Genomic DNA, 25,282 nt, shown 5'->3' with positions numbered 1-25,282 from the left:
TGCGGATGACTGGGGGGCAGGCTTGCAGGGTATACCCTTTGGTTGGTGGATGATGCATGGAGGGGATCGTAACCATGTCAATGAAATGATATACCACAGGATCAATGTGAAGCTGATGTCCTCCCATGTAAACTATCACATAATTCACAATAATGCATTTAAAAATATTTTTTTACATAGGGTGCTAAGCAGTGAGAGGCCCGTCTGAACTTTCCAGACGTAAGAAGCAGATGGATTAGCATATCTGAAAGTTGGAATGATAAGGTTATAGATAAGAGCAACTTAGAATCTACATTGAGTCCTTGGGTAGTGACACAGTTACACACTTGACTATTAACTGATAGGTTGGCAGTTCAAACCCACTCAATGGTTCCTTGGAAGAAAGGCCTGGCAGTATGTCTCGGAATGGTCACAACCGCGGAAGACACTGTGAAGTGCAGTTTTACCCTACACACAGCGGATTCCCAAGAGTTGGAAGTGACTCCGTAGAAACTGGTGGGGTTTTGTTTGGCTGGTGGCTGTTGTTGTCAATTCCAACTCATGTTGACCCCTAGTGTGCAGAGTAGAACTGCTCCAGAGGGTTTTCAAGGCTGTAACCTTATGGAAGCAGATAACCAGGCCTTACTTCTGAGGTGCCTCTGGGTAGGTTTGAACCACCAACCTTTTGGTCTGTAATCCATTGTTTAACTGTTAGCACCATTTAGGGATTTGGCTTTGGTTGTAGTCTATTAATTATGCTCAGAGTTCCTCAAAGAAGCTGAATGGAGAAGCATGCAATTGAATCCTCAGAAAGGTTTGAATCCTAAGTCAAGAGAGAGTTAAAGACATCTAGATATATAGCCAGTCTTCTAGGAGCCCTGGTAGTGTAGTGGATTATTAGCTGGGTTGATAGAGGTTTTTCCCACTGGGGAAAAATATGAGGCTTTCTGCTCCTGTAAAGATTTACAGCCTTGGAAATCCTACACAGGGTTGCTATGAGTCAACCCTTCTCCAACCATAACTTCAGTAAAGTAAGTGGAATGAAAGGCCATTTGTGTAAAGAAACTAATTGATGAAATTTGCTATCTTTGCTCATCAGAACTACCAGACAACTTCTTTACCAGCAACAGGCTAAATGTTCTTCTAGGGGAAAGTAAAAAAAAAAATTGATAGTGTTAATCTTATAGTAAGTACAAAATATTGTTAATGCCACCTTTGAGACGAGTTTTAACTACAATAATCAAGCGATCCCAATTTACTGTTCCCATAGCAACAATAAACAGTGGACTGCGAACCACAACGTCCACAGTTGGAGCCCACCAGCCACTCTGGGAGAAAGATGAGGCTTTCTGCTCACTCAAAGACGTAAAGCCTCAGAAACCCTGTCCCTAGGAGTAGGAGCAAACTTGATGGCAAGGGGCTTCAAAAAGTTCATGGAATAATGGAATGAAATGGCAATGGAATTTTCCCACAAACTTTTTGAAGTCCCCTCATATTAACTTTATCAGGAGGAGTGCAGCTATTTATATATAAGTAGTGGGAAGTTGTATTTCATAATCTTCTTTTTGGAAATGTGGTCAGTAGAGACTGACAGATGTCCAGTAGGAAATACACATTTTTTGTTTTCATTATAAATAGACATGCTTGGTAAACGAGGGGACAGAAGGCATAGGATTGGAGGGTGGACGCCACACAGAGAGAAAGAGACAGGCATAGTCTGCCCAGCAGGACAGGCTGGGCAGCATTCTGGGGCCAGTAACACTTGGTTGGTGGGTAAGAGCCCCCAGAGGGTCTCGTGTGGGGCTGGGGAGGCCCAGGCACCCAAAGGCTCTCTGGTCCACGGTTTCTGGGTGATGGTGTTGGCAGCAGCTCTGGACTCGCAACTCATGACATTCGAGACCTTGCAGGCAAACCCAGGCAGCACAAAGGCAGGCCTGGAAACAGACATTTTGATACATGGTGTTGTGGATTGAAATCCCCACATCTATGTGTTAAATCCTGGCCTTTGTACCTGTGAGTGGGATCCTGTTTGGAAATAGGGTGTTTCTTCAGTTTTGTGACTGAGGTCATACTGGTGTAGGATGGATCCTTAAATCTCATCACTTCTGAGTTATAAAAAGAACTCACACAGGGGGAAAACAGCTGCCAAAGAGCACTAAAGAAGGCCAAGGAACTCTTGGGGCTACTAACAAAGAAGGACTTGCCCCAGAGCCACATCCTGAGTTCAGATTTGTAGCCTCCTGAAATAAATAAAAGCCACTCACTGTGACATTTTTGTTACAGCTATTGTGTGCTGTTAGGTCGGTTGTGACTCATAGCAACCCTGTGTGCCTGAGGAGTGTCTGATGGGTTTGAAACCTCAACCTTGTGGTTGACAGTCCAGTGCTTATCCTACAGCACCACACTAGAACCATCTGTTATGGCAGCCCCGGGTAATTAAGAAACATGGATAAACATTCCCGAGGCTCAGAATTACACATTCATACCATCATTATGGTCACCAGGAGAGTGAAACTTGAAAATTCTCTATTCTTCCTGAAGAAATGTTCAAAATTTGAGAGTTTGAGCAATAAAAAACCAGCAATCAATCAAGCTACCACAACAAAGAAACTGGTATACTCCAAATGACTGAGAAAAACATACGCTTCTTTAAACATCCGTGAGAAATGTGCTATGTTGATGATGACAGAATGTGTGATTTTAAATGTAAGTGACCAACAAAGCTTGATTTGGTTTCAGGCATTTTCCTCTTGCTGTTGTTAAGTGCTGTCAAGTCGATTCCAACCCATAGCACCGAGTATAGGGTTTCCAAGGATCAGCTGGTGAGCTTGAACCACTGACCTTGCAGTTCACACAAATTTACAGTCTGATACATTAGGCCACAGCACCACACCAGGACTCCATTTTTCCTAGTTGGGGGTAAAAATCCTTGGAAGAGAACTAATAAGGAAAGTCAGAAACAAAACCAAGGTGATCATTTCAGTAAATATTTTGGAAAACTTGTCAACTGATGAACAATGTAATGAAGAAGAATTATGATTCTGCTAACTACAGAGTCATTTTCCAATTAGTTTACACGTGTACACGTCCAGGCCAGATAATGACCCAATAATGACACCAGGATGAAATTAACTTGTTATTGATACTCTAGATAACTGGTTTTGAAAGTGTATTAAGCTGGTTCTCCTGTATCCATCAGAAGCTAAGTCACATCCAAGATGGCAGAGAGATGGAAATGGACCCCAAACAGATGTGATGCTAACAAGAAGAGATTAAAGATGCCATCAGTACATTCAGAAGAATATAAACTTACATGATGAAGCCTCATAAAGGCAAATATAGGGCTTTCTTGATAAGATGGCAACATAAAACTGAATTACAGAAGTGTTCCCTTCCCCAAAATGAGCCCAAGAAATAAGTGAAAGTGAAAATTTAGTGGTAGTAACCAAACCAAATACCCATCACCTAAAACAGTATGTTTCATTAACTGATGGTTGGGCCATTTGTAAGAAGCCCTGGTGTGCAGTGGGTTAATTATGAGGCTGCTAACCACAAGATTAGTGATTCAAACCTACAAGCTACTCCATTGGAGAAAATATACCATTTCAGAAACCCTCGAGTTACTGTGAGTCAGAATTGATTCGTGGCAGTGGGTACGTAGGTAGTGGGGCAGTTTTTGGTTCCAAACTCTGTCCCTATTCACCAACTCCTTGAAGACATAACTTTTCCACTCTCTTCCATTCCCATCCAGTCTATTTGGATTCAAAGTGACCCTATAGGATCTAAGTGCTCCTTAGAGTTTCTGAGACTGGACGTTATTATAGGCGCGGACAGCCTACTCTTAAGACATACTTTATTGTTGTTAAGTACTGTCAAGTTGGTTTCAACTCATAGCAACCCTGTACAGAGTTTCCAAGGAGCAGCTAGTAGGTTTGAGCTGCCAGTCTTGTGGTTCACAGTCCAGTGCTGGTCCTACAGGGCCACACTAAGAGAACTAAAATCAAGAAAGGAAAACACAAGAGACCTTCAAAAAGTTTGTGGGAAAATTCCATTATATTTCTTTCCATTTTTCCATGAATTTTTGAAATCCCCCTTGCATAAAACAGGAAAAAAACAAACAAACATGGGACTACCTCCCTCTGTAGATGAGTAGGCTTCAGGACTCGGTTCTAAAACTGGGGGATGGTCTAAAGTCTGTGGATTGCACCCCATCAGAATGGAGGGTGTCAGAAGTAGGTTGAGTGAATCCTGGGATAGGCTATGTAACAATTTCCCAGAATTTGTACCTGAATGGTACCCAGGATAAAGACTGGGTATTACCTCAGCTGAGCTTTACCTTTCCCTGTCCCCTGTTCTTTTAGGACTCAGAAAAGTAGTCTGAACTCAAAGCATTTAGCCCTCAAACTGCTTCTTCAAAGGGAAAATTAACTGGTCTCCCATATGGTGCTAAAAAACTCACCCACACTTTATCAGAACAATTAGAATATCTGCCCAGAGCTGCTCTGTTGGGAACAGATAAAAAGAATTGGCATGGCAGATATAAATGATCTGTCCAAACAGAACCAGCATGCAAAGGACAGGCATGGGTTTACCCTTGAAGACAATGAAACTTAAAGGACAGAAACAGATTCTTCACAATACAACTTATATAAGTTCTTACAAATACAACTTAGTAAAGAATAGAGTATTTTTTCAGATAACCTAGAGACAAGGTAATAAAACAATAAGAATGAGATGAAAAGGGAAATTGCAAATCTAACAAAAAACATCAAGAAATAAAGCAACACTATTGTAGAAATGATGCATAAATTAAAATGCTAAAATACAGAAGAGACACTATTGAAAATAGATTTACTATCAATAGACAAGTATTCATATAATCACAGTGAATATAGATGGCAGATAAGGAGATTAAAGACGGAGAGACTCTCAAAGATATGAAGACATGCAAATGTTGCAGTATGAGAATAATAATTGGAGTCTCAGTAGAAAATCTAAAAAACGGAACAGAAGATATGTTTAAAAATATAAGAAAATTTCCCAGAAATGAAAAAAGGACCAAATCTGTTCTAGGAAATATAATAAAGAATTTTCAAATCCAGACATATTTTATCCTATCACATCTCAAGGATAAAGACATCATTCTTCAGAAGTCACACCAGGAAAAGTCTGTCTCCTATGAAAGAAAGGGGGAAAAAAAAGCTGGCTTCAGACTTCAGATCTCCTCACTGAAGTATTTAGTGCTATGCTGTCTGAATAAGGAGAAAGAAAGTGGCCCAAGGATATTATATTTTATCAAGATATCATTAAAGATAGCAGGGAAATATGCATAGCCTAAGGAACTCCTGGTGTGGCGCTGTGGGCTAATGCATCAGACTGCAAGGCTGTTTGAACTGCAAGGTCAGTAGTTCAAGCTCACCACCTGCTCCTTGGAAACCCTATACAGGGTCGCTATGAGTCGGAATACACTAGATAGCATTTAACAATAACAAGAAGCTCTGGAAGAAGCTCTGGTAGCGTAGTGGTTACAAATCGGGCTGCGAACCTTAAGGTCAGCAGTTCGAAACTACCAGCTGTTTCGTGGGAGAAAGGTGAGGCTTTCCGCTCCCATAAAGATTTACAGGCTTGGAAACCCTGTACAGGGTTGCTATGAGTCGGAACCAACTCCACGGCACATCACCACCACCACCTGGAAATGTAGTGGTTATGAATCAGGCTATTAACATCAAGGTGAGCAGTTCGAAACTACCTGCTGTTCTGCAGGAGAAAGATGAGGCATTCTTCTCCGGTAAAGATTTACAGCTTTGGAAACCCTGTACAGGGTCACTATGAGTCGGAACCAACTCCATGGCATATCACTACCACCACCAATAGAACAAAAGAATCTGTGTGATCCTTCCAAAGGAAATATTTTATATTAAAGGTCCAGTTCATTTAAAAAAAAAAACACTATATATATCAAAATACCTTATGAATAACTCAGCCATGGTAAAATGAGGCATGAAAGGGTTTGCAAGGCCATAAAGCTTTGTGGGAACAGAAAGCCTCATCTTTCTCCCGCGGAACTGCTGGTGTGCCTGAACCACCAACCTTGTGATTCAGTCAGGTGCTTTTGGTGTGGAACCACTGTGTTCCCGTAGGAACCACTATGCTTGTTTAAATGTAACAACTATAAAAATTAGTATTACAGAATGATATCCATTGGGCATAATAAAAAATAATTATATTACGGAGGAGTCTTGGTGTGGCACTGTAGGATAAACATTGGACTGGTAGCCACAAGATCGAGGGTCCAGCTGCTCCTTGGATATGCTGCTCAGACTATGGAAGATAGACGAAGGATAGAAGGAAGTAGGAGAGTATATATGTCTTCATCTTTGAAGTGAATCAGTATCACCTAAAATTATGACATGAAATCTAAAATGCAAACACATTTCTATTCCACTCTCTCAATATTTCATAATTTTTTTAAACCTTAAGATAATCAATTATGACATAATAGTTATTTTGCTTTAGAACTGATCATTTTAAGGTTAAAAAAAAGTTTTGTCTGAACATGAACAGTTTGTTTTCTTTCGATCTGTACTGTTTAATCATAATTAAAATCTATACTTTTAGAATTATTCTTATTATTTGGAGTCCTGGTGTGGCACCTGAGTAGGACCTCAAGGTCGGTTTGAACTGCAAGGTCGGTGGTTCAAACTTGGAAACCCTATATAGGGTCGCTATGAACTGAATCCTTTTTCCACTCAAAAGGAGGAGAGCAAATTTAAGCACAAGATGAAAGAGAGTAAGAGAGACATCCTCTGAAAACAATTGCATTTTTATACTCTGTTTTAACAGCTTCTGAATTCATAAATCATAACATCTAGTCTTTTAAATTGTACAAGTCAATGTTTTTTATTACATTCACAAAGTTGCACAACCATACCCACTTCCTAGTTCCAGAATATTTTCATCATTCCAAAAATAAATTTTGTATCTATTAGCAATCACTCCTCACTCTATTCTCCCCCAGCCCCACAATCCCTGGTAACCACTAATCAACTTTCTGTCTTTATACCTTTGCCTGTTTTGGACATTTTGTGTCAGTGGAATCACGTAATATGTGTTTATTTTGTGAACCGGTTTCTTTCATTTAGTATAATCATTTAGCATCGTTTACAAGGTTTATCCATGTCACAGTGTAGATCAGAATTTCATTCTGAATGAATAATATTTCATTGCACAGATAGAGACTAGATTTTGTTTATCCATTCATCCTCCGTTTGGCTATTGTGCATAAAGCTGGAATAAATATTTGTGTATAAGTTTCTGTGTGAACATGTTTTTGTTTCTATTAGATATATGCTTAGAAGTGGAATTTCTGGATCACATGGTAGCCTTTTGTTTAGGAGCGCAAACATTTAAACAGCTGTCTTCTTCGTTATTCCAGGCAGAAATGGTACACAGCGCCTTCCAGGCACAGCGGGCTTTCCTCCTGATGGCCTCTCAGTACCAACAACCCCAAGAGGTAAGAGACGCAGTGATCTAGGGGATGAGCAGTATGAACTAGAAAGAAGGAAACAGCAGAAGTGTGTCGTGTGAGAGGCATCCCCAAATTGGAGACTCTAAGCACACATAGGTCCCTTTTCCAATTCTGACCATGACATACAACACTTCTTCCGTCTTTATAATCTTAATAGATACGTGTTTTAAAAATGCATACCCATTGCTGAGGGATGGGGAGACAGTAATGTTCTCTGGCCACTAATAAATAACTGGACCGATCAATAACATCATGCTAAATTTAGGAAAGATTGAAGTTGTCAAAGACTTCCTTTTGCTTGGATCCACGATTAACACTCATGGAGGCAGCAGTTAAGAAATCAAAGACACATGGGGTAAAGGGGATGGATGTCACTAGTGATGTATACACAACCCTGGAACAACTGTGTTCTGGCCATAGATATATGGATGGAATGGGTAAAGGAGGAATATATAATTTTACATCCCACAAATATCTAAGAGTTTAAAAGACAAAAATGAAACATTCTTTGATGGTTGCCATGGGTGGGAGGGGAGGGAGACTAATTCACTGGCTATAGGGTTGCTACTGTTGTTGTTAAATGCTATCAAATTGGGTCCGACCCATAGCAACCCTGTGCAGGGTTTCCAAGGAGTGGCTGGTGAGCTTGAACCACTGACCTTGCGGTTCAAACCAACTTTGCAGTCCAGCACATTAACCCACAGCACCACACCAGTTTATAGGGTTAAATAGGGAGGGCAATATACAAGATGAGAGAGGTTGGCAGGTGTGATAAAGACAGATGAAGACATGGCAGAGGAGTACACAGGGCTAAAGGGGATAGAAGTAAACAATGACATAAGTATACAACCTTGGAACAACAACACTCTGTGGATTGAAAAAAAAGAGAGAGAAATTAAAAGACATATTGTATTAAGCAAATCTGCTCCAACAGACCTCTTTAAAGTGTTAAAAAGCAAAGATGTCATATAATCACGAGGTATGCCTGATCCAAGCTATGATATTTTCAGTCTCCTTGTATGCATGTAAAAGTTAGTAAATAAGGAAGACCATAGAAGAATCAATGTATTTGAATTACGATATTGAAGAAGAATTTTGAAAGTACCATGGACTTTCAGAAGAACAAGCAAATCTGTCTTGAAAGAAATACAGCCAGAATGCTTCTCCCATGCGAGGATGGCGAGCCTTCATCTCTCATACTTTGGGCATGTTGTCATGAGAGACCAGTCCCTGGAAAAAGACATCATGCTTAGTAAAGTGGAGGGACAGTGAAAACGAGGACGAGCCCCAATGAGATAGATTGGCACAGTGGCAACAACACTGGACTCAGACATAATAAAAATTGTGAGGATGGTACAGAAAAACTGGGCAGTGTTTCCATCTGTGGTGCAGAGGAGCTCTGTGATTTGGAACTGCCTGGACAGCACCTAACAACCACAACCATTAATACATCATTGTGGCTTCCATGTATTCCAGGGGCTTCCGACTCTCATTTCTAGCTTCCTCTAGACCACTGATTCTCAACTTTAACCTACATTTGAATCCCCTGGGAATCTTCTTAAAATGCAGGGTCTGGGGTGGGGCCTGAGATTCTCAAGGAGCTCTGGTAGTGTAGAGTCAGGCTGCTAACCTCAGGGTCAGCAATTCTAAGCTACCATCCTTTCCACAGGAGAAAGATGAGGCTTTCTGCTCCTGTAAAGATTTATAGCCTCAGAAACCCTGTGCAGGGTCGCTATGAGTCAGAACCGACGCCACAGCACATAACTACCACCATCATAGACTCATATATGGAGACCTGATATGGCGCTATAGGATAAAGCACTGGACCGCGAGGTCGGTTTGAACTGCAAGGTCAGTGGTTCAGACTCACCAGCCACACATTGAAAACCCTGTACAGAGTCACTATGAGTCGGAACCGACTCCACAGCACACCACCACCATGAGGCTTTCAGGTGGTGCTGAAGTTGCTGGTCTGTGTCACCATAGTTTAACCAGCAAACCTGAAATCCCTACAAAGACAACAGACTTAATAGTTAATTATCAGATTCATCATCTTTTCCCTAACATTTCTGTATCAGTCAGTGTAGGCTGTGGTATGCTGCAATGACAAACATCTCCAATACCTCAGTGGCTTGTAACAAGGACAATAACAAAAGCCCTTTTGCTGTTGAGCCAATTCTGACTCCTAGTGACTCTATAGAACAGACTAGAACTACAGCTTCGCCTTTGTGAGACTGTAAACCTTTATTGGAGCAGACAACCTCATCCTTCTCCCACAGAGCAGCTGATGGGTTTGAACTGTAGACCTTGTGGTTAGCAGTTTAATGCTTCACTAGCGGTAAGGATTTGTAACACATAAGATAATTTTATCAGGCCACAAAGTTGGGATAACTGCATAATACCCAGAAGCATGGTCCAACCTCGTTGACACATATTTTGAGAGGAAATGATTTAAAGCATAAGAGACCTAAGAAATGATCTCTAATTATCTCAACTTGGGGTGACCACAAAACTCAGGTCTGAGCTGAAAATATGGCCTCAAACAGGCCAGTGCCTCTGAGGCCACATATTGGCCTCAAACCCAAGGGAGACTATCACCAGGGGAGTTCCCAGGTCCCCCACCTAACCCGTCTCATCTGGTAGTGGCTAATTTGCATTAGCAGATGGGCAGCACCATGGGATTGGAGAACCACAGCTGCTGTGCCCTAAGAACAGCAGGCTTCCTTCTACCTTCCCACGTACACTTTCCATATTTTCTCCAGCATTTCTTGTGCTGCAAAGAACTGACAATGAAACGGGGGAGAGGGGGATGTTGTATGTGTGTAGATTTGCATAGGATCAGTGTGCACTCCCCAGTACATAGAGAAAAATTTTAACTCTAACTTTCCCAACTCCAGGGGAAATGATTTGTGGTCACTGACTGTTCTATGGATTTGAGTCTATCAAAAAGATTAGTAAATCTATGCTGTCTGTTCTGCCAGAAATGAGAGAGAGAGAGTTCAGACCTCCCTCTCCTTTTCTGTTTTTATGTGGGGTTGCACTAGAAAAGGTAATACTGCCTTCCTGTGCACAGAGCAAGAATCGGAGACGGTTTCTCTTTCATTTCATTGTTTATACAGTCTGAATACTTGGAGGCCAGTGGAGAGTTAGAGACTCCTTCTGGATAATCTTCTATATCTAAGTGCATGTGCGTCCCCAGCACAGTGCTGTCAAAGGCATGGAACCAGTAATGAAATGTGGCAAGAGCGTATCTCTTAAACTAAGCAAGGAAGCTAGGGGCAGTAACTTTCACATATCTGCTATTTATTTAGGAGCCCTGATAGATCTAGATTATCAGAGGGCATAAATAGGTTTGGGATTTTTCTGAACCACACCTATATAAATTTATGCAAGTAGTTAAGAGAAGAAAGCTTGGATTGAGCAGACGTGGATTTGTATCCCAGACATTCTAGTTATTAACTACTAATCCAAATGGAAAAAAATAAATTCATCTATGTCTCCTCAATTTTGAAACCATCAGTCTTTTGCTGGGTGACTTTTGGAAAATTGTAGGGTCCCTGGTGGCACAGAGAGTTAAGAGCTGGGCTGCTAACTGAAAGGTTTGAACCTTTGGAAAGCCTGGCAGTTCCTCTGAAAGCTCACAACCTGTGGAATACAGTTCTACTATACAACTCCTGGTAAGATAGAGGGTCAGAGAAAAGGAGGAAGACCCCCAATAAGATGGATTGGCCAGGTGGCAGCATCCATGGACTCAAGTGTGGCAACGGTAGTGAGGTTGGCCCAGGATCAGATGGTATTTCGTTCTGCTGTGCATAAGGTCGCAATGAGTTGGTGCCAACCGGATGGCACCTAACAACAACATGCAACACCCGGAGTCATCATGAGTTAGAATTGACTCAATGGTAACTGATTGAGTTCACTGATAAATTAAACTGGTAAAGCCCACAACACATTTCCACGGAGACATACTAACCAAACTAACTTGTCAAGTTACCCACTTGGGGAAAGACAATTGTCTTACAATAGGCATAATCATAATTCCTACCCCATGAAATTATTGTGAGGATCAAATGAGAAAAGTGTGTGTTTTAGAGTAGTTCACCAGCTTTTGTAAGCAGTCTCCAGATCTCAAAGCCTTTCTACTCTGGTTAACATCCTTCTTGGTTAACATCCTTCTACATGGTCATTTAGGGACCCAGGCTTTTTCTGTCTTGTGTCCCTCATTTCCTTCAGGTCTTTAGCCACTGAATTGGGAAAGACAATGAAAGATTATTCCTGGGAAGACTTTATGGGCTAGGGCTGGATGTTCTAACTGCAAAAGCAGCTGGAAAATTGAGACAACCTGTATGATCCACGTTCAACCATTTTAGGAGGTAGCATATGGTCACGAAGAAATGGTTATTGAAGGAAGAAGTCCAAGCTGCACTGAAGGTACGGGCGAAAAGCAAGGCTCCAGGAATTGACAGAATGCCAATTAGTTGAGATAATCCAACAAACAGATGCAATTCTGAAAGCACTCACTCATCTATGTCAAGAAATTTGAAAGGCAGCTACCTGGCTAACCAACTGAAAGAGAGCTATATTTGTGCCCATTCCAAAGAAACGTGATCCAACAAAATGCAGAAATTATTGAAAAATATCTATATCACACCTAAATAAAATTTTGCTAAAGATGATACAAAAATGGTAGCAACAGTAAAGTACATCAGCAGTGAAATGACAGAAATTCAAACTGTATTCAAAAAAAGGATATGACACAAGGGATATTACAGTTAAAATTAGAGGGACCTTGGCTAAAAGTAAAGAACACTGGAAAGTTGTTTACCTTGTATCTTATTGACTCTGCAAAGGAGCATAAAAACTCATGGATGGCATTTCAAAGAATGTGAATTCCAGAACACTTAATTATGCTCATGTGGAACCAATGCATAGACCAAGAGACAGTTGTTCAAACAGAACAAGGGAATACTGAGCGGTATAAAATCAGGAGAGGTGTGTGTCAGGGTTGTATCCTTTCACCATACTTACTCAATCTGTATGCTGAGCAAATAATCCGAGAAACTGGATTATCTGAAGAAGAACATGGTGTCAGGATTCCAGGAAAACTCATTAATAATCTGCGATATTCATATGACACAACTTTGCTTTCTGAAAGTGAAGAAGACTTGAAGTACTTACTAATGAAGATGGAAGGCTACAGCCTTCTATATGGAATGCACCTCAACATAAAGAAAACAAAAATCCTCAAACTGAACCAATAAGCAACATAACTGAAGAAAAGACTGAAGTTGTTAAGGATTTTATTTTAATTGGATCTGCAATCAAAGCTTATGAAAGCAGCAGTCAGGAAATCCAGTGACACGCTGCGTTGGGCACTTTTGTTGCAAAAGAACTCTTGCAAGTGGTAAAGAGGCAAAGATGTCAGTTTGAGGACTTCAGGTGTGCCTGACCCACCCAAGCCATGGTGTTTTCACCCTGTAGTGCATGCGCATGTGAAAACTGGACTAAATTAGGACAACCGACGAAGAATTGATGCCTTTGAATTATGATGTTGACAAAGAATCTTGAATATAGCATGAACTGCCAGCTGTGGGTCAGAACTGACTCGACAGCATTTGACAACAACACTCTTCAGAAGTGATGATGACAAGACTTCATCTCACATCCTTTGAACGTATTATCAGGAGGGACCAGTGCCTGGAGAAGGACATCATGCTCGGTAAAGTAGGGAGTCAGAGGAAGACTCTCAGGAGATGGACTGACACAGTGAGTACAACAACCGTCTCAAATAAAACAATTGTGAGGATGGAGCAACACCAAACAACAACATTTTAAAAATTTGGTGAGCATCTCGCCAATCTGCCAGGATGCATAAATAGTGATCCTGTATAGGGTTTCCGAGGAGCAACCAGTGAGCTTGAACAGCCAACCTTGCAGTTCAAACTGACTTTGCAGTCCAGCGTACTAACCCACAACGCCATGCCAGGGCTCCAGGATGAATAAATAGGTTGGGCTAAAATGAAGTCAATCTTAGTGAAAATTTGTTGTCTTTCCAAAAACTCATGTGGATTTTTCCAGGTTTATCCCTCTGCGTCTGTCCAGAAAAAGACAAGAAAGACCTTCAGATCTAGCAACTAATTTTTAAAATGATTATTAATTGCAGTTGGATGGGTACAGTTAGGTCTCAAGTTTCTTTTAATGAAAGCAAGTTTGCCCTTTTTGTGCATGTAATGTTTTGCTATAACTATAAGGAATCAAATTATTGGCCAAACAAAATAGTCATGTGTCTTTAATTTCAGAGCATGCCTTAGGTAGATGAGTTGGTATTGTGGTAGGTTTGGAAATTGTAAAGAAATGCGTAAAGCCAAATTCCCAAATGTTCTTAAGTCCTTGCTCAGTCAGGAAACTACTGATAGCCAAGATCAGTACTGCTAAAGTCTGCTGTCGGGGGGTATGTGTGTCTGATGCTATAGTTGTTAAGCAGTTCAGTGCTTATCCTACAGCGCAACGCCAGGGCTCAGATTGTTGTTGTTAAGTGCCATTGAGTTGATTCCAACCCATAGCGACCCTGTATAGGGTTTCCAAGGAGCAGCTGGTGAGCTTGAACCACCGACCTTGCAGTTCAAATGACTTTGCAGTCTGACGCATTAGCCCCCAGCGCCACACCAGGATTCCTTATGTCAGATAGCACAATTCAGTAAGGTCATTCTGGCCATACTATAAAATGAAATGACTGCTTTAAAATGCTTCTATGAAGTTGCAGTTTTTTTTTCCCCTCCTTAAAACAAAAAGAAAATGTTCTGTTGAGTAACTACTGTTAATTATATGTACCAAAATAAACAACTTATATGTGCCAAGTCAGTGTTTTTAATGAATTTTTAAGTATATAATTTCTAAATGGGTCTTTAGATCCATTCTTTGTATCCGTTATATTGTATGCTCTGTTTTCATTTAGCACGGGTGTTTTCCTGCTTTCTCTGTTGAAACATCTACAGAGTGGCACTTTAGAATCTAACCTTTAGACTTTTTGCAAATCTACTCTATATTTTCATTTCATAAATAAGCATACATTTCTGCTCTTACTGATATTGCAAATTGATTCTCTTCACTATTAACTCAAAAAAAAAAAAAAAAAGGCAATGGATGTTTCTAATTTCTAAAGAAGCAGCTCAATTAAAATATCTGTTCAAATCCAATTTATGGAGAACAGGTAAAAACCGATCACTTGCTGATACCTACAGGATTGTTTTTTCTTCTTTTTTTTCACCTAACAACTTTCTAAGTAGGATTGCATGCTATAGGCGGAGAAGCGAAGCAAAAGAAGCTGTTGTTTTTCCACGTGACTTACCATGTTAGGAAAATTACTTTAGTAATACACCCTGGCTAGTGTATGAAGATGGTTCTCTGTGCTGGTTCTAGATGCTGGTAAAGGCAGAAAAAAGCACTAGAAGACAAAAAGAGGCAGCCGCCTATATGTGATATCATCTGGGTCAGCTTGTGTTGACAGCCTGAAACTACCCAGTCCATGCTGAAGCCTGACAGGAAAGCTAATCACTCGTTTATCAGGAAGCTGAGAGGAGGAGAATCAGAAAGCAGAGTGATTCTGTCATTCTTCTGCCCAGACTGTTTGCTTTATCTGTATAAAGCCGTGGTTGAGTTTGTGAACTGTGACTATACATTAGTAGCTTTATAGGTATTTAGAAGCCCAACAGTGATGGAGGCAGATAAGATTTGCTAAAATCCTTTCCTGTTAGGCTATCTCTCATGGAGACCCTTTTTTTGTTTTTTTGTCTAATCTGATAATGCACATTAGCTCATCTCTCTTTGTGTTGGATATAAATTAGATAATGAATGTCTGCCAAAAGGAAGTGAGGGGGTTATCACACACAGGGGATTATCTGAGGGGTAAAAGGTTAAGAAAGAAGGATGATACCCTCTATCTTATCTACTATGTCATGTTGTCATTGTGTCAAGTCGGTTCCCATTTGTTGTTGTTTAGATGCCATCGAGTCGATACCAACTCATAACGACTCTTTGCACAACAGAATGAAATATTGCCCTGTCCTGGGCCAACCTCACTATTGTTGCCACGCTTGAGCCCATCGATGCTGCCACTTGGCCAATCCATCTCGTTGAGGGGCTTCCTCTTTTTCTCTGACCCTCCACCTTACCAAACATGATATCCTTCTCCAGCGACTGGTCCCTCCTGACAGTATGTCCAAAGGATGAGAGACGAAATTTGGCCATCTTGGCCTCTAAGGAGCACTCTGACTGCACTTCTTCCAAAATGGATTTTTGGTTCTTTAGGTAGCCCATGGTACTTTCAATATTCTCCTCCAACACCATAACTTAAAAGCATCAATTCTTCTATGGTCTTCCTTATCCACTGTCCAGCTTTCACATGCATATGAGGTTATTGAAAATACCATGGCTTGGGTCAGGCGCACCTTAGTCCTCAAACTGACATCTTTGCTCTTCAACATTTTAAACAGGTCTTGTGCGGCAGATCTGCTTAATGCAATACATCATTTATGTTCTTGACTGCTGCTTCCATGAGTGTTTATAGTTGATCCAAGAAGAATGAAGTCCTTGACAACTTCAATCTTTTCTCTGTTGAAAAAAATGTTGTTTATTGGTCCAGTGGTAAGGATTTTTGTTTCCTTTACATTGAGATGTAATCCATACTGAAGGCTGTGGTCTTTGATCTTCATCAGTAATAGTTTAAGTCCTCTTCACTTTCAGCAAGCAAGGTCGTATCATTTGCATATCACAGATTGTTAATGAGTCTTCCTCCAATCCTGATGCCATGTTTTTCTTCATATAACCCATCTTCTCAGATTATTTGCTCATCATACAGGTTGAATAAGTATGGTGAAAGAATACAATCTTGTCGCACACCTTTCTTAATTTTAAACCACTCATAGCAACCCTGTGTAGGATTTCTGAGAGCAGGTGGTAGGTTTGAACTCTGCTTATCTGTTGTTAAGTGCCATCAAGTCAGTTTCCAAAGAACCGTGGTGGGTTTGAACTGCCAACCTTTTGGTTCGTAGACCAGTGCTGATCCCACAATTCCATACCTGGAGTCCAAGGACTTTCATACTAAACCAAAAAACATTGCCTGAAAGTTGATGCTGATTCATGATGCCGCCTTGAATGACTAGATGAGAATTGTGTTCCACAGAGTTTTCTGGCTAATCTTATAGAAAGGAGCCCTGGTGCTTTTAGCTACTAACTGAAATGTTGGCAGTGCAGATCTACCCAGCAGCACCGCAGCAGAAAGACCAGGTGGTGATCTGCTTTTACAAAATTATTATTACGTGCTGTCAAGTCAGTTTCATCTATAGTGACCTCATGGGACAGAGTAAAGTTGGCCCACAGGGTTTATAGAAGCAAATTGCCAGGTCTTTCTCCCTTGGAGCCCTGAGTAGAGTCAGACTGCCAACCTATCAGTTAGTGTTGTTGTTGTTGTTGTTAAGTGTTGTCAAGTCGGTTCCAACTCATAGTGCTCCTGTTTAGAGTTTCCGAGGAGCAGTTAGTGGGTTTGAACCGCCAACCTTGTTTTTTTTGAAAAGTCCAGTGCTTATTGTCTAGTGCCACACCAGGACTCCTTCAGTTAGTAGCTGAGAGCAAAATTCTGTGTCATACAAAGTTTGTTAAAATTCCCGACTACCTTGCTAACTCATGCTACAGAAAGGACAAAACTGTGCCTCTGGCAAGGGAATTCTTCATTCTCCATTGACTCAAATGTTGGGATCACTTTGTATTTTGGATAAAATCATTATCCACTATTTATCATTCTCCACTGTGAATCAGCTAAGTAAATATTTGCATGTTAACTGCTATAAATTTGATATAAAAAGTTGGGAGAGCTGCAAGTTGGTCTTTTATGGCCTGAATCGAAAATTAATTTTTAAAAAAGAGTTCATTGCATTATTATAACAAATCTTTTATAAAGCCAAACATATTTTGGCCTTTGATTCGGATTTGCTACTTGGTAATCATTCCAGCAGCCTTATTGCGGGTCCTCTTTGCAGTCTGTAGCCTCTATCATCTGTAAAACGCTGTATATGTGAAAATAGCAGGCGGGGAGAAGATAATTACAGCTGGCATTCCAGTCTGGATCAGCTGTAATAAATTATTTAGGAGAGGGCATGGTCTGCTTCTTTTTATGGTCATGTTCTATATTTGTATGTGCTGAGGACAGATCACATGACAAAACCATCATTTGATATTAGTGTTTATGTGCACCTAGTAGTGATGGCTGGATTTAAGCCTCACTGTGCAGTAGTTTTAATTTGTACGTTTAGCTCTTAATTGAAATGTAAACACTTCCCTAAGTACTAAAATTACAAATGATCCAACATAAATTATACCTCATTGTCTTAAGAAGACTCACTGCTCTTGTATAGCCTAATTCATTGAAACACGTGGTCCTTTCCAGAGATTTTAAAATATAAATTTTGAAATGGAACAAGTCAACATTGCCAGAATAATAAAGACAGAAATATACCTTTTTGGTTGTTTTTTTTGCATTTTCTAGCCCCTCTCTTGATTTGAATACGAGAGCATCTTACTGGATGCCAGTGTATTGGAACTGGAGTCTCTCCATTCAGAAAGAACATTAAATACACACACTGTTTTTTCCTTTTTTCCTTCTGTTTTCCACATTGCTTCCCCTGATGCAGTTTAACACTTAGGTTTCTAGAGGCAAACCCACAGGGGATATACTGCTTCTTTGATGAGTATACTTTTCATAAACAAGAAAAAATGTTCTTGTCAGGTTTTGGTGGATTCACTGCTATGAGAACGAGTGTTTCCATTTCTGGAATCACTTCTTTGATAAATTTGTCTGTAAGTCGATGTTTCAGATCTCTGGTATGTCCTGTTCACGTTACATATTCCAGTCCTCTTTAATTTTCTCTACTCCATGAGCTTACTTCTCAGGACTTTTTTTGTTGCTCTTTTTTACCAACATCTATTAGATGCCTGCAATGGGGCACTCATCTCTTCTCCTAATAATTACGTCATTTGTCTGAGAACATACTTTGGAAAATGGGGTCTGGGTGATGTTATTTGTCATGGTTCATACATATATGTCTGTACTTGCACTCATCTGACATGTTACTATCTCCGGGCATTAAATTCCACTGACTCGGACCAACACCACAAACACCATTGTTGTTGTTGTTAAGTGCCATCGAGTCAGTTCTGACCCATAGCGACCCTGTGCAGGGTTTCCGAGCAGCAGCTGGTGAGCTTGTACCACCGACCTTGCAGTTCAAACGGCTCTGCAGTCTGGTGCATTAACCCACAGCACCACACCAGGAATCCACAAACACCATTGTTGTTGTTGTTGTTATGTGCCGTGGAGTCGGAACCGACTCATAGCGACCCTGTACAGGGTTTCCGAGGGTGTAAATCTTTACGGGAGTAGAAAGCCTCATCTTTCTCCCGCGGAGCAGCTGGTAGTTTCGAACTGCTAACCTTGCGGTTCACAGCCCGATTCATAACCACTACCCGATTCGTAGTGGTTACGCTACCAGAGCTCCTTACAAACACCATTAGAACTGTCCTTATCCATTCTCCTCTTTTAGGAGCTGATTAGCTATCCCTTGTAACAGCATTAAACTTTTACATCTTTGAACTTCCTCAACACCAAAGTAGTAAATGTCCCCCAAGCCACAAGTTGTTTATGTGTTATTTTCACAACATTCCATGGTAGTTTTTTGTGCAGACTATAGTGGTTACAAATCGGGCTGATAACCTCAGGGTCAGCAGTTTGAAACTACCAGCTGTTCCGCGGGAGAAAGATGAGGCTTTCTGCTCCTGTAAAGATTTTCAGCCTCAGAAACCCTGTACAGGGTCGCTATGAGTCGGTACCAACTCTACGGCACATAACCACCAACCACCAACAAGAATTTAAAGAATTCCGCCCTGGAGTGGCACTGCGGGCTAATGTGTCAGACTGCAAAGTCATTTGAACTACAAGGTTGGTGGTTCAAGTTCACCAGCCGCTCCTTGGAAACCCTATACAGGGTCACTATGGGTTGGAATCGACTCAACAGCACTTAACAACCGTTAAGTTATAGTTGGTGTGTCTTTAATTTCATGACATATTTTGGTCTGAACCAAAGTTTCTATGAGTTGAAGTCCTGGTATTGATGCTGTAGGGTAAGCCCAAGTCCTCGACCGCTAGGTCGGTTAGAACCACAAGCTCAAAGGTTCAAACTCAACAGCCGCTCCTTGGAAGCCCTATACAGAGTTGCTATGTCAGTACGTGTTGGAATAAGGAGCTCTGGTAGTGTAGTGGTTACAAATCAGGCTTCAAACCACAAGGTCAGCAGTTCAAAACTACCAGCTGTTCCGCGGGAGAAAGATGACACTTTTTCTGCTCCCATAAAGATTTACAGCCTCGGAAACCCTGTACAGGGTCGCTATGAGTCAGAACCAACTCCATGGCACATAACCAACCAACCAATGTGTTGGAATCGACTTGACAGCACTTAGCAAAAATCATGTTTTTTATCTGATGCCAGTTTTGATAAGAAGAAAGAGGCTTAAGCTCCTGATCACTTTTGTTTTCTTTGGGGAATAAAAGCCAGGTTAATGGATTACAGTGACAAAAGGAATGGAACAGAGCAAAATGACAGTAAATGGTTAATGTGCTCAACTGCTAATGAAAAAGTTGGAGGTTCAAGTTTGCTTAAGGACAGCTTATTTGTCTGACAATGTAAAACAAAAAACCAGCCATTAAGAACCCAGTGTTGCATAAAACTCTGTTCTATTCACATGGAATTACTGTGAGATGGAGTACCCTCCACAACTGTTTTTGCTTTGGTTTATGTGTGTGTGCAAGCCTGTGTGTGTATCCTTTACCAAAGAAAAACTTTGGAAGTTTTTTTGCTACCTATCTCTAGATATCAACTGACATATAACTGGTAGATTTTTACACTTTCAAAAATGTATTCCTTGTAGGAATTTGAGAAAGGAAGATTAGTGGAAGAACAAGCGATAAGATGTTAATAAAGTCTTTCTCTTCAAAGACGTCATCCTGTTTCTTATGCATCCTTTTACAAAATGCATGCCTTTGAGGGTGCTACAGAATGGTTCATTTCTGGATGTGTGGAACTAATGATGACAAGTGATCACAACCAGATTTGGGTGACAGATGTAGCTCAAGTCTTCAGTGATTATAGAATGTAGGCTCTGGGAAGGGCATTCTGATTAAATTCACATGGACTGTGGAAACCCAGCTGGCCTGATATTTAAATGCTGTTGAAAAATATGCTCAGTAGATAGCTCCTTCCCTGTGTGGGATTTTTATATAAATTGTGAAGAGTGGTACTTTCTTGAGGCTGTGGAATTGTGAATGCCCACTGTTAGTCATCTGAAGCTGCCAAGTATACAATTAGAATTAGAGCAACTGCAGCCCGATACAACTTCAGAGTTTCTCTCAACTTGGTATCGATGGGTTCTCCATACAGAGCAATGGTCAGTATTTTACACAAAGGTTCAAACAATAGGAATTGCATTGTTTCCTTGGACTGATTATCCTGCACTTGAACATATATAGGGCTTCCTCTTGTTGTTATTGTTGTGAGTGCCATCAAGTTGGTTCTGACCCATGGCAACCCTTAAAGGGTTTCTGAGGAGCGGCTGGTGAGCTTGAACTACCAACTTTGTGGCTCAATCTCACTTTGCAGTCCAGCACATTAACCCACATTGCCACACTCTCTTAGAAAGCCATAAAGTAGGTGATGTTTTCCCATAGAAATGGGATTATAAATTACAACTTCATGTTTCACCAACTTGACAGCAAATAAAGAAGACACACTACATATCATAAAAGCTAAAATACAACTATAAACTCTATAATTATTTAAAATGGGGACATGTGGTTCCAAGTCCTGTAAAGTTGCTATAAAGATACCATTTCAGATTAAGTTCCCTGTGAATTCTAACTGCATATACAGTGCCTAAAAAGTATTTATCATATCTTACCTATCTGAAGTTGATTATGGCTATCGTAAATAGTCATAAATAATAACTTTACTGGACTTTTTAGAATTTGAATGGTCTTTTTGTAGGGATGTACTGGACCATCCATATCCTTAAAATATTACTGGTAGGAAAGTAAGAATCTTGCCTTTTCTGTCTTGCTCTACATAGCATTTCTCTGGCATGGACAGAGATCTTTAATATCATTTTCAGTAATTCTATAGTACTGTACTTGAGGTTGAATTGCCCTTTTCAAAACTAGCAACCAAAGAATCATGCCATTCAAGAAGTCCTTGAGTGGTGCAAATGTATATAGCTACCAACTGGAACATTGGAGGTTCTAGTTCACTCAGAGCCTCCTTAGAAAAAAAAGTCCAATGATCTGCTTGCAGAAATTCATCCATTGGAATCCGTAAGGAGCACAGTTCTACTCCAGTACACATGAGTGGTCATGTGTTGGAGGCAACTCAACAGTAGCTGGTTACCAAAAGAGGGTGCATAGGGAGCTTCTGTTGAGACTGATCTTGGTATTCAGTGTTTGTCCATCTCCCGATGCTTGAAGAGGAAAAGGAGTTGAGAAAGAACAGCAGGAAATGTTCAAGGACAGAAGGTAGAGAAAAGCAATCCTATTCTTATGATTTATCAACAAGTAAGGAGCTACGAGCTAATGGTTGGTTTCTGCACCTTGAAATGCTTCAGACCATTGCTTCTCTGAACCATTTTGTCCTTATTTTCTTCTCTAAGTCTTTGTTCAGCATTGTGCAGCCTCTGAGCAGGGTCACCATGAATTGGAACCAACTCAATGGCACTTAACAACAACAAGAATAAAGGTAGAGACGTGGGAGAAAGATTCAGCTTTCTGCTCCCGCAAAGATTTAAAGCCTCAGAAACCCTATACAGGTTATCTATGAGGCAACTCTACTCAGTGGCACTTAACAGGAGAAGGGACTCCTGATGTAGCACTGTAGAATCAGCACTGGACCGTGACCCACAAGGTCAGTTGTTCAAACTCTCCAGCCGCTCCTGGAAAATGCTATGCAGGGTTGCTATGACTTGGAACCAACTCGACAGACCTTAATAACAGCAACCAGGTGGAGAAGGAGTCCTCATGTGGCACTATAGGATAAGCACTGAACTGCAAGGTCGACGTTTCAAACTCATCAGCCGCTCCTAGGAAACCTATACAGGGTCACTATGAGTTGCCATCACTTAAAAACAACCACAACATTGCTGATGTCCGATGGATCTTGGCTGAAAGCAGAGAATATCAGAAGGATGTTTACCTGTGCTTTATTGACTACGCAAAGGCTTTCGATTGTGTGGATCATGACAAGCTATGGACAACATTGAGAAGTATGAGTATTCCAGAACACTTAATTGTACTTTTAAGAAATCTGTACCTAGACCAAGAAGCAGTTGTTCGAACAGAACATGGAACACTGAAAGTTTTAAAATTGGGAAAGGTGTGAGACAGGGTTGTATTCTTTCACCATACTTATTCAACCTGTATGCTGAGCAAATAATACGAGAAGCTGGGTTCTATGAAGAAAAACGTGGCATCAGGATTGGAGGAAGACTCATTAACAACCTGCGATATGCAGATGATACAACCTTGATCGCTGAAAGTGAAGAGGACTTGAAATATTTACTTATGAAGATTAAAGAGCACAGCCTTCGATATGGATTGCATCTCAATGTCAAGAAAACAAAAATCCTCACCACTGGACCAATAAACAACAAGATAGAGGAAGTAAAAGATTACTAAGAAGGCATTACTGAAGGAGAGAAAGATGGGGATGCCTATGTTGTTACAACACATATCACTTTAATTTCCCTTCACTTGCTTTTGTACCTTTATTTTGAGTCAGATTACCTTAAACTCAAGGAGCTCTGCTAGCGTAATGGGTTATGAGGCAGACTGCTAACCACAAGGTCAGCAGATCGAAACTACCAGTGTCCCCAAGGGAGAAAAATTAGGCTTTCTGCTCCTGTAAAGATTTACAGCCTTGGAAACCTTATACAGGGTCACTATGAGTTGGAACTGATTCTACAGCAAATCACCACCCTGAACTCAGTTCATTTTCCTCTGATTGATTCTATGGTCTTGTGCTATCTCTAGCACCAAATCAATTTGAATGTTGATTTAGGTAATGAGCTATCATAGAAATTACTACCACCAAACTACCAGTAAACTATCAGGGTGGATCCAATAGGATGTAATTGTCTTGTACTTATGAAGAAGGAATGCCCAGCCCTGTGCTCAGGACTCAGCAGATGTTCAACAAGTGACAGAATGAAGAAACCATCCAAAACCAGTGGACCCCAGATCTTCCAGATGGTGAAAACCTCCTAAAGTCATTTATTAACTGAGTCTCCTTTTGTCGGTATTTTGTTTCCTTTTGTGAAAACAAATAGTACATGATAAGTTAATACCAATCTTTTAAAAAAAGAAGATAATCTCAGATCGTCTGAAAGAGGATCCTCTCCCCATACTTGTGGTGTGTGCCTTCCATCATTAAAGGCTTCAGCATAATTATCTTATGGGTTGGGTTGAAGAAATTATTATTTCCATGCACACAAAGAAGAAAGCCCCAAAAGATTATTTGCCTGATATCAATCAGTGAGAGCAAAAAAATTAAAGATCCAGGTTTTTCAGTTCTGGAACTAGTAGGCATGAGACTTGTCACTCAATCTTGCTTTGATTTAGCTTTTTGTTTTTTTCTCCTTAAGTGCTAATTTAGCAGTAAATAATCCTGGTGTGGCGCTGTGGGATAAAGCAAAGTTGGTGGTTCAAACCCACCAGCTGCTCCTTGGAAACCCTCTACAAGGTTCGCTGTGAGTCAGAACCAACTTGACAACACTTAAAAATAACAACAACAGTCAATCAAGTCCAATAAATTTAAGTCTTTAAAAATGCTAGTTAGGTTTTGGTCTTCCTACCTGAACCATCATGATAATGGGCTTCTAAGGCCTGTCACGTGAACGTCACTACACATTTCATCCATCTGTTGTTTGTGGGTTTCAAATATGCTTTGTGAAGTTTTATTCTTGTCTGATTTTTATCTTACTGGAACTTTCATTTTATTACTAATGGAACTCAGAGAGAGATTTTGTCTCTTACAAAATAATTTGTTGTTGTGAAGTCCCATGGAGTTGTTTCCGACTCAGCGACCCCTGTAGTGTTTCCAAGGTTTTAAATCTTTATGGGAACAGAAAACTTCATATTTCTCCCATATAAGATAGTGCTTCTGTTGAGAAATGTTGCTCATTTTCTCTATCCTTCCAAGAGCATTCGTGTTTTGTCCCTGATTTTTGCTTTGTTTTTTTTTTTTTTTAATGAACTTACATGCTAATGGAATAATGTAATAAACATATACTAAGCTCTGATAGTCTAGACCATTTGACCATCTCCAGTTCTGTGTCAAAGTACATGTTCTACTTTTTGCATGGAACAAATGTGCACATTTTCTAATAGCAACATAGGTTACATATTTGACACTGTAATGGTGGTGTGCCGTGGAGTCGGTTCCACATCATAACGTCCCTGTATAGGGTTTCTGAGACTGTAAATCTTTACAGGAGCAGATATCCTCATCTTTCTCCCGCGGAATGGCTGTAGTTTCAAACTGCTGACCTTGAGGTTAGCATCCCAGATTGTAACCACTACACTACCAGAGCCCCTTGACATTGTAATGTTGTTGTTGTTGTTATGTGCTGTGGAGTCTGTTCCGACTCATAGCAACCCTGCATAGGGTTTCCAAGGCTGTAAGTCTTTGT

The 25,282-nt window shown here is 40.5% G+C and overlaps 1 protein-coding gene across 1 annotated transcript in view; it reads left to right on the top strand.

Annotated features, from left to right (window-relative positions):
* CAP2 (CAP, adenylate cyclase-associated protein, 2 (yeast)) overlaps nt 1-25,282 on the top strand; it is a 207,510-nt gene that overhangs the window by 74,709 nt on the left and 107,519 nt on the right. The window contains exon 3 of the mRNA XM_006861016.1: nt 7,415-7,492. Within this exon, the coding sequence (XP_006861078.1) occupies nt 7,415-7,492 (78 nt within the window). The remainder of the gene's footprint in view (nt 1-7,414; nt 7,493-25,282) is intronic.

This window comes from Chrysochloris asiatica, unplaced genomic scaffold (assembly GCF_000296735.1).
Source record: "Chrysochloris asiatica unplaced genomic scaffold, ChrAsi1.0 scaffold00040, whole genome shotgun sequence".
Classification (NCBI taxonomy): Eukaryota; Metazoa; Chordata; class Mammalia; order Afrosoricida; family Chrysochloridae; genus Chrysochloris; species Chrysochloris asiatica.
This window is presented reverse-complemented; position numbering and strand designations above follow the sequence as displayed.